Source organism: Pyrus communis, chromosome 15 (assembly GCF_963583255.1).
Source record: "Pyrus communis chromosome 15, drPyrComm1.1, whole genome shotgun sequence".
NCBI lineage: Eukaryota > Viridiplantae > Streptophyta > Magnoliopsida > Rosales > Rosaceae > Pyrus > Pyrus communis.
In genome coordinates, this window is record NC_084817.1 from 5,666,140 (window position 1) to 5,676,787 (window position 10,648).

General features: G+C 39.5%; 2 protein-coding genes and 1 pseudogene across 2 annotated transcripts; 2 read left to right on the plus strand and 1 right to left on the minus strand.

Moving 5' to 3' along the window:
* The first annotated feature begins 567 nt into the window (after positions 1–567).
* On the plus strand, positions 568–4,364 carry LOC137718231 (protein MRG1-like). Its single transcript, XM_068457742.1, has 10 exons — positions 568–1,106; positions 1,236–1,286; positions 1,567–1,580; positions 1,940–2,085; positions 2,438–2,478; positions 2,582–2,683; positions 2,774–2,853; positions 3,158–3,330; positions 3,537–3,621; positions 3,982–4,364. Exons 1-10 carry the CDS (start codon positions 891–893, stop codon positions 4,070–4,072), a joined length of 999 nt encoding a protein of 332 aa, XP_068313843.1. The 5' UTR covers positions 568–890; the 3' UTR covers positions 4,073–4,364.
* A 1,008-nt stretch (positions 4,365–5,372) lies between these two features.
* On the plus strand, positions 5,373–6,199 carry LOC137716937 (putative receptor protein kinase ZmPK1; annotated as a pseudogene).
* A 2,457-nt stretch (positions 6,200–8,656) lies between these two features.
* On the minus strand, positions 8,657–10,005 carry LOC137717403 (transcription factor MYB44-like). The gene has a single exon (XM_068456768.1). It carries the CDS (start codon positions 9,854–9,856, stop codon positions 8,897–8,899), a length of 960 nt encoding a protein of 319 aa, XP_068312869.1. The 5' UTR covers positions 9,857–10,005; the 3' UTR covers positions 8,657–8,896.
* Positions 10,006–10,648: the final 643 nt, after the last annotated feature.

Here is a 10,648-nt window from a genome sequence, read left to right on the forward strand (position 1 = left end):
GCGGGGGTTTAGAAAGATGAAAATGGGCAACAATTGGGTTTGAAAGACAGCGACGATCGAGATGGCGAACAGATGTAAAAGAAAGCAGACGGAACTGGAAAGAAAGAAAAAAGGGGAAAAGAAAGAGCGAGGGTGGATTGCCACTGGGCCGGCAGCTACAGCGAGGTTGACAAAAAGGAAAAGCCCACACACAAGTGAATCGAACCACACCCATAGCTAAAAGATGCCGTACTTGAAATTCCCTGACTATCCCACCAACCACGTAGTTTGTAATTATGCTACAGCTAGGGATGACAAATCACACTTAATCTATTTATTTTGATTTCACCTTACATCATCATTATTACTACCAAATCAAACGTCTATATTACATTAATATCAAATTAAATAAGTGTTAAGAGTCCCATTAACAACTCAATAACTTGATTTGCCACCTCTAACTACAACCTCGCATTGCACGTGCTCACAAGAAAATTTTTTAGTATTACCGGAACAAAATATGGTACCTACGAGACACTATACTAATAATAAAATATGTATGTTAAAAAATTAATAACTTAAAAAAATACAATTTTCAACTAGTAAAATTTCTCTGCGCCGACGCGATGGGCTTTTTAGCCGGTTCGCGGAATACATTCCACAAAACCACGTCGTTTGGTCGGACCAGGAAACAGATGAAACCAAACGACAACCCAAAACCAAACAGTAAAAACCCCAGTTTTTCAGTTACTCCATCGTTCTCGTGCTCTCTGCATCTGTAACTAGGAACAACCGCCATAACTATAAAGACCTCACAGTCAAAGGATTAACGCCAAGACAAGTGATTAATATTAATTGATTAATAACTAATCGTAATTAAGCAGCAGCAGCAGCGCCCCTAAATAAAAAAAATGAGGCGCAGAGGCTCCAAGTCCAAGAGTGTTGTGAGTGATACCACTCACACTGACTCGTCCGCCACCGAGTCCGACAGCTCCGCCACCAAGACCGATTCCGACATGATCGACGACGAAAACGACGACGCTTCATCCCCTTCCTCCGATTCCTGCCCCTTCGCCGAGGGCGAGAAGGTCATCGCCTTTCACAACCATCGACTGTACGCGGCCAAGGTACTCGCTTTCCTGCTGGCGTTTGAATTGCAATTCTGTATGATATTTTAGGGTTTTGTTTGCCTAAATGTGACAATAATTGCAACTTTTTGCTGATTGATCGCTGATACTGTGCGTTTTGATTGCAAGGTGACCAATATCCGATACAAGATGGAATGGGAGTTTTATGTTCATTACCTTGTAAGTATTAACGCTAATTTTCAATTAGTTTCTTATTTTCTTCGATCAAACATGTATTAAATGCGCGATCGTTTCATTTGTAAGCTCAAATTTTGTACTTTTTGAAGTCTTTTCCGGAAGTGAAACGCCTTCGGATTTCGATTAGTCTTCTTTCGACATTTCCTCCATTTGAATGTAGTTGCATTTTGTAGGTGATATAGACTTGTATTTGCTCGGTTCGTGTAGGATCGGATAATTGTTGCTGTAGCATCTCTTGATTGTATATTCTTCTGTCCTGCAGGGATGGAGCAAAAAGTGAGCCCGCCTTCCTGCTTACAGTTTCCGAATTTTGGTTTCATGTTCGTTGAACCAAGATGGTGGACGTTGGAAGCATGCTCTACTTCAGTTTGTGTGTTTTTTATTTTTCAGTTATCATTTGCCATCTCGCTGCAGTTTAAGTGGTCTTTTCACCTTAATTATCGTGTGTGTAATGTCATTGAAAGATATGCTTATTAGACTACGGCAGATTCTGATGATGGAGGTTTATCGGAATTGAAGGCTAATGCTTAAGCTTTTTTGTGATTTTCATTGGTTACTCATATAGTTACTATCTCTCGAAACTTTGGATTTCATTTATCTTATTGACCTTTTTTTCTCTTATTTTCCTCTGACAGTTGGGATGAGTGGGTAGGGGTGGATCGTCTGATGAAAAACACTGAAGAGAATAGGAAGAAACAAGAGGCCATCAAACAGAAACAGGGAACAGACAAGAACGCGAAGCTAAAACACATGTCGCAGACTAAACCAAAAAGTTATCATGGTTGGCTTTATAATATTTAACTTTTCTTTTGTTGTTGCCCAATCCTGATATTCAGATTTATTCTTGTATGTTAGATGTAGGGTGTGTAAGTTCTGGCATGTCACATGAACATAAGTGTTACCCTATGAAGAGGTGGAAAGAAAGTCGTTGCAGGAGTCAATATAAGGGTTATGGAAACTTCAAAAGTAACAATGTAGTTAACGAATTTAACAACATGCTTTCTTCGTTCATGATTATAATTTGAATATGGTTCTTGAATTAGGTTTGAAAATATGTCCTCTTTTATTAACTTCTCTAGCAATTTGAATGTGTATATAATGTACATTGTTCTTATTGTTGGTATTATGTGCAGCGTCAAGAGGGAAGAAGCGAAAGAATGACTCTGTTAATAAGGTATGCGCTATTCATTTGTTACGTAATCTATCCTTAGATTGTATTTAAATTAGAAGCCAGCATGAACTTTTTAAGTTTTTGAGTTCTTTTGTCTTCATTTTAGGACAAAGATGCCATACCAATGGAAGATCTTTTGCTTCAAATGCCACAACCACTAAAGAAACAACTAGTTGATGATTGCGAATTCGTTACTGATCTGGGCAAGGTATTGTGGATTCATTACTCAAACTTGAATTTATACCTTTGATTCATTCGTGATGAAATCTGAGTTGATGATATAAATATTTTATTTCAGCTTGTTAAACTTCCACGTACTCCAAATGTGAATGACATATTCAAAAAGTATCTTGACTACAGATCAAAGAAGGACAGTAAGTAAGTTTCCTTCTTCCATCTCTTGGCATCCTATTTTTTTTAAGTTCTTTTCTCGGGTTCCATTTTGAATTTTTTTTATTGAGAGAGTAAATTAAAATTTTATTCTCACAAGAGTAAGGAGATGGAAGGGATTACCAATGCCACTTCTCATGCATTCTACCGGTCATCAACTGGAATTTGGGGGTCTAATTTAATTAATTTGGACCTAAAACAGCCATAAATTAAAACTTCTGCATTTTCTAGAATCAGGTTTGCAGATATGCACTTGATTTTAGCTGATGGACCATTCTTAATGTGAATCCAGGAAGAAAGCTCAATCTATTGAAGAAATTCTGAAGGGACTGTGTTGTTACTTTGACAAAGCACTGCCGGCGATGCTGTTGTACAAAAATGAACGTCAGCAGTATGAGAAAGCAATCACAGATGATGTCTCTCCTTCATCTGTCTATGGTGCTGAGCATCTATTGCGTCTCTTTGGTATGAGCATACTTTCCTACGTAACCAAATGGTGTATTTCTAAATAGAATTGTATCGAAAAATGCATATCATCTTTGGGCATGCTGTTGATTTTGTGGTTTCTCATGCTTTTGTAATTATAATAGTATACATTGAAGCTTTTGTTATATTAAGAGCTAATCATCATAGGATCTGGACTTGAGATGTAATTTTTTGATATTTTGCAGTTAAACTACCCGAGTTATTGATGGATGCTAACATTGAAGAGGAGACACTGAAAGTGTTGCAGAAAAAATTGGTCGACTTTCTCAAGTACGTACTTCTACTTGCTCTCCTATATAAATATCCGAAATTTTATCTTTTCATAATAGTAGGCAGGTTTTCTTAGTATTGGTTTGGTATTGAGGTGCTTTTATAAAAAATGGTTATCAAAAAAAGCTAAGCTCAAAAAAGTGTTTGGTAAACATTTAAAAACAGCTTATTTTCAGAGTTTTTGGTGAAAAAAAGTTGAAAACATGAAGCAGCAAAAATGAGCTTATTCTCATAGCACAGCAGAAACAGTTTTTTTTTTTCAAAGCACAACAATAGCAAAAATGAGCTTAATCCCACGAGTTTCTTCTTTTTCGACATCATTTTTGTTTCTGCTGATTGATCATGCATCTTGTCATGAAGGTTCCTACAGAAGAACCAGAGTGCATTTTTCCTCTCTACCTATCATGTACCAGACGATATTGAAACCAGCACCAACGAACCAGGTGTCTAAGCGCGGGCACACTTGCTACATTTTTGTACATAATACCGCAAAAGAACTGCTGTTCATGATGGCTCGGCACCATTTTGAATATTTCATCAGCACGAAAAGCCGTTGAAACTGAATGTGCTCGTGGTGCACATATTATAATCCTTTTTGTTCCTGTAACTGATACTTCAAAAATCTGGTAATTTATCATATGTAAAATATCTAGTTAGTTCATGCCCCAATGCCTTGTAAAACTCTGCGGTTCTACGTGGTTGAGGGTGTATCTTTGTGATGACTCTAGTAACAAAATTGGTTTGCAAATTTGGGGCAGGGACAAACAATCAGTTTCTTGCCTGGGAGATTCGATACATCGACATTCTTGTCAAATTATGCAACCGTGCTGATCGATTTGGGTATGTCTGATGTTCTAGCACCTCCATGATAACGAAGGGTGGGAAATTATCATTTCACACATCAAATAGGTGAGGAACTCTTTCATTCCACACATCAAATAATTGAGGAACTTTATCATTCAACCCCGTCACCTGCACTCACACAAATGGTTTATGCGGATCATTTCGTCAAATTTGCCGTCTTGTTCTTTTCTTTTGTGACAGGTACCTCTCGTTGTCCTTTTGATCATTTCACGCCTTGTGAGATTGTGACGGCCACAAGCTGCTACTCGAACCCTAAGATGCGGAACATTAATTGGGTAATGGGTCTTTGGCCTCCCACCGTCCAATTCGAAGCCGTGTAGCTTGAGTTGTACGACTGTCTGGCCTGTTGTGAACTCTCAAACGGTCAAGATTGAGATCGATTGAAAGTAAAAATCTATGTGGGTGTGATCCTAGTATCCTACAACTACATACTATAGTTTATGACCATGTTCTCTTAATTTAGTTCAGCTCTCTGCAGCCAATCCCCCACTCTCATCTCAAAAGGCTACGATGTTTCTCATTTTTCTTCTCTCTCTCTCGCCATTAACTCTCCAACTTCGTCGTCAACCTCCGACACTCTGAGTAGAGCCTCCTCCCTCTCTGTCGAGAAACCAGAAGATGTTCTAATTTCACCTGATGGAGTTTTCACCGCCGTCTTTCACCAAGTTGGCAACAATTCATATTGCTTTGCCGTTTGGTTCTCCGAGCCTTCACCATCCTCCGACAGCCACCAAAACCCTACCGTTGTCTGGAAGGCCAATCTCCACCGTCCAGTCAACGTAAAACGCTCAAAGCTCTCCCCTAACCCTCCACAGCTCCGGCAATCTGGTTCTACGAAACTCCGACGATTATGTCATTTTGTGGCAGAGCTTTGATTCCCCAACCGACACCCTTCTTCTGCATTGAGGGGTCTTGAAATTCTTTGCATCTTTATTGTGTGGTTATTTGTGTTGCGAAGCAGCAAAACGAGAGAAGAGCCGGATATAGTTTCACAAGGTTACCTTTATGCTGTAACCGGATTCAGAAGGTTTAGTTACTCCGAGCTGAAAAAGGCGACACGAGGTTTCAAAGGAGAGATTGGGAGAGGTGGGGAGGAGTTGTCTACAAGGGCACATTGTCTGACCAGCGCGTTGCGGCAATCAAGCAATTGAATGCTGCAAACCAAGGGGAAGCAGAGTTTTTAGCAGAAGTGAGCCTCATTGGGAAGCTGTACCAAATGAACTTGATTGAAATGTGGGGGTAATGTGTGGAAGACAACCATAGGCTTTTGGTGTATGAGATCTTGGTTCCTTGGCCGAGAAGTTATCTTCCAATGTGCTTGGTTGGAAGCAAAGGTTTGAAATTTCTGTAAGCACTGCAATAGGCTTGGCTTATTTACATGAGGAGTGCTTCCAATGGGTTTTACTTTGCGATGTGAAGCTTCAAAACATACTCTTGGACTCGAATTACAACCCAAAAGTGGCAGATTTTGGCTTGTCCAACCTGTTAAACCGAAGTGAGCTTAGAGACTCAAAATTTTCAAGGATACGAGAAACCAGAGGTTATATGGAACCAGAGTGGGTTCACAACATAACCATCACTTACAAAGTGTGTTTACAGCTACGGGATTGTTGTGTTGGAAATGCTCATCGGAAAGAGCCCGGCAGAAGGTTTTCAATCATCAGAAGGTGGAGGGGAGACACAGAAGAAGATGAATAGGTCGTCTTTTTTTTAAAAAAAAAAAATCTATTATTAACGGAGATGAAAGAGTTTGAAATTATTACAATAATTTTGGGAACAGGGAGTTTCGAACCCCTGTCGCATAGGTAGAAACCCAATACCTTATTCATTAAAATATTCGATGCAGATCATTTGAAAAGGCAGAGAGCAAGGTGGGAGAATAGGGTAGAATTGAAATTCTAATGAAAGCGGCTCTTCAGAGTGGAGGAAGACAAAGGTGCTAGACCTACTATGAGTCAAAGTGTTGAATATTTGACTTGTTGAAAGAGACTGGCCATCCCCACTTCTAAATAAAACTTATCTAAGACCATCTACATGAGCCTCATTTCACCAATATATCTAATCTCTAACACACTAATCTCCTTTCCTCTACGAATGGCTTCTAGATAGATGACATCGAAAATGAAATTTTTTATTTTGATTGTAAGAAAACGGAGATTGGTAAGAATCGAACTTGCACAAAATACATACGCATGATCATTGCTTTTTGCCAATGTTGTAAAACGTCATACGCTAGTTCGTCGTGCAATTTGAGTTCCCATAAAATAAACATGAGCTTCATACCCAAATAACCGTGAACCAAATAATCTCGTGACAAAATGTAGTGCCAAAGGTGTGACAAAATTGTAGATGCATAGTCTTTCCCCAAAGATTATAGAGGTACAAATCACGTGAACGAGATTGAAAACATGATGACCCGACTGGGGGCCATCCCCTAATTAAGCGTTGACAACTGCATTTATTTAACCCTGCCGTCACCATTTCAACTCCACAAACTCTATCTGGGTCTTAATCTGCACCTCAATCAAACACAACACTTCGAATTTTCTTCCATCCCCCTCCATCCAATAATGTTACCCAACTTTTCATTTTTCACGAGCAATATTCTATTTAAACTTAATATTTTGTTTTTTACTAACGATGTTCTATTCTAAATTAATGTAAATTATCAACTAACTTTAATTTTTACTCATTTTATTATATTAGTTTTCTTTTCAATTACTTTGTTTCCTAAGAGCATCTCCAAAGGAGATGTTAAATTTTAAACATAAAATTTGAATTTAACAGCCTATTGGCATTTTGACATCTTCTAAAATTTTACCTTCCACCCGATATGTCAAATTAAATATTATTTTATTATCTAGAACACAATCCACATACCCACAAAACCATCAACCTAAAACAACGCTAAACCAATTCGAGCCAAAATCCGATCCGAACCGAATCGCGATTGCTCTGTTAAAGTCGCAGACGATGACGACGAAGACAAAATCCGGTAAACTAGCAAATGATGATGACGAAGACAATCAAAACAACAACAAAAAAGGTGGCGATGATACGGCGAAGGTGAGTTGGCTCAGCGAGTCCAGCGAGTTGTGGGAATCGGGTGGCAAGTTGAAGCGGGAGGGAAAAAGAGGAGGTGGTGGTGCTGCGGCGTCGATGTAGCAGAATAGCGACGTGCAGAGCTCAGCGAGCTTGTCGAAGAGGAAAGGACGTCGTGGTAGATGACGGCTTAGGGAAAGAGTGAGAGGGGTAGGAGATAAAAATAATAAAAAAATATTTGAAGCTGCTGTCAAATTTGACAATAATCCCCTTGCTGCAATCCATGTTAGCGTCACATAAGATTGACATATTGATTGGAGAATATTATTGTGGTCTTTTTTTAATGTTATAACTTATGTGGACATTTTAACATTTTCATTGAAGATGCTCTAAAAATTAACATCTATAGAATTGGTCTTTGAGTTTATTCACCATCAATTATCTTTGTCACTTTGTTGTTAATGACGAAAATAATTGTTGAAAATTTTTGAACACTTGGGATTTGGGTACCTGTTTGATCCATTTGACCGCATTTTCGTCGAGACCTTTGGTGTCAAATTTGACAGCAACCTCTTTTGTTGCCAATTCATGTCATCGTCACGTAGGATTTAGCACTTCGGTTGCAAAATATTAGTGGTCTTTTTTTACTATTATAATTGATGTGTACATTTTGACATCTCCTTTGAAGATACTCTAAGAATTAACATCTATAGAACTGGTCTTTGATAATGACGAAAATAATTGTTGATAAACAAGCTCAGAAAAACAATGGTAGAAAGACTAAATTAAAAGATAAAATTTATAAACTAAATGATGTATTACCAATAAAAATAAATATGTTTATTAATACTTAAATAATAAATCAATCAATATTTAAGTAATTAATTAATCATTAACCTTCATATTCTTTAATTTTTAAAATTTAATCTCTCAAGTATTACCAAATCCAAAATCACTTTTCTTAATTTCAAATGTCTTGACTAAAATAAAAAATTATGCCAATTAAAGAACCATTTTAGCTATAAAGGCTTTTATAATTCATTTTCTAAACTTGATTAATATATTTGAAAACAATTGATTTTCTAAAACTGATTAATATATTTAAAAACAAATTAGTTCTTGAGATTGGTAAAATTTGAAATTTCCATCTAACCATTTCCGCCCTCCATTAATCAACATCCGCAGTTCGTCCCTTTGTACACTACCAAAATTATTTTCACTAATTATATAAAAAAACCCAAAAAATAAAACGGAAATTTAATAACAGAGTTCAATCTTTTTCTTTTGGATTCGGACTCATCATCTCGATCATCTTGATGATCGTCATCACTAGGATTACTACGTCATTCTATCTGCTTCCTTCCTGACGCTACTCGATTCTGCTAATCCCGATACGCTTTACGACGGCGTTTCGGATGGCTTCGGTGTGCATGCACAGCCCCTTCTGCTCGATCCCCGCCATGTAGTTCCTCACCTCCTTCCTGATCATCTCCTGCATCACATCCAGGAACTCCGAGCTGAAAAACTGCTGATCGTGCCCCATCTCGCCGTTCTGGTTGCTCTGACGCGGCGGTGGCGGCAACCCAACCGCCCGCGGTGGAGCTGTTACCTCTGGCGCTTGCTGTACAATCTGGGCGGGGCGGACAATCGGATTGGTTCCGAATCCGGACGCCACATGACTCGACCCATCACACGATTCGGATCCGGGAAGCGAGAGGCTGAGCGAGGTGGGCGGATCAACGGCTACAGCTGATGTCACGGCCTCCATCGGCGGCAGAGCAATGGGAGGAGGTATGGGTCTCGCAAAGGGGGTGAAAACTTGAGACGACGGAGACACACCGCCGGGCAAGCTCGAATCGCTCAAATCGGATCCGGACGGGCTACCGGGGTTGAAATAGAGACCCGTAACCGGAACAGCGCCGACGCTGGCGGATCGTTTGTGCGGCGGGTGGGCCTGGACGTCGGAGCTCAAATCCTCCGACATGGAGGAGCTTTTGCGCTTGAGCGTGGAGTTCCAGTGGTTCTTTATGGCGTTATCGGTCCGGCCATTGAGCAGCCGGGCGATAGTAGCCCACTTGTTTCCGAACCGGGCGTGGGCTCGGATTATGGTGTCGTCCTCTTCAGGACTGAAGGGGCGGTGCTCCACCTCCGGAGAGAGTTGGTTGCACCACCGCAGACGGCAAGACTTGCCGGATCTACCGGGAATCGACTTGCTGATCAGCGACCAGTTTCTCGGGCCGTAGGTCTTGACCAGATTCTGTAACGCTTCGTCCTCCTCGGGGCTCCATGGACCCTTTATCCGATCCACCACTTTCTTTGTGGAAGCCATAGAAAATGAATCCAAAATCTTCAAATTAAAAATAAATATTAAAGATAAATTAGATTCTTGAGGGAGGCTGGAGGGTTCAAGAAGGGGGAGGAAGCGGCGCCGGCGGTGGTTGAGGCGTAGCCTCACCGTGTTCTGAGAGAGAAGAGGGTCATATAGGCGTGGGTGCGTATATATAGTATACGAGGAAGGGGGTAGAGGTGACCGGGGATAGCCGGTCTGAGTAACCGGTCTTAGCCGTTGCGAGTAGGGATTCTTCCAGGCAAAGGCGGTTACTAGCATACAGCTGTATAACTAACACGCGTCGCTTGTTTTTCCTCTAACTTACACGCAGAAAATATAATCAGTCCATCTGTTTTGCCTTTTTATTTTTTTATTTGTGAAAAAAAACAAATGGAAAATTAAAATAAAAGTGAACAACGATTTAGCTTCGGCTACCCTTTGCCCTACTGTTTTTAGTAGAATCTTATAAAGTCATCTCAAATTTGAACGATAGGCTACGAGATGATGATCAATGGTGGAGCCCTCAACCGCTCAAGTGGATATTTCTTATCACCGTCCATTTCACTGATGTTTTAAACGTGAGTTGTATTCGCTGATTTTAAGATCGTTTTTCCATTTTTATATCCAAATTTAAATTTTATTTTCTATAATTTTCGTATTTTTTGGGAATATGTGGGGTATAATTTCACTTTAAGTTTTTAATTTCTTTTATTTTTTGTTTTTAATATAAATTTTGAAATAAACATTTAACTTTAAATGGGAAGTGAGAAGTGAAAAGTGTAACAATATGCA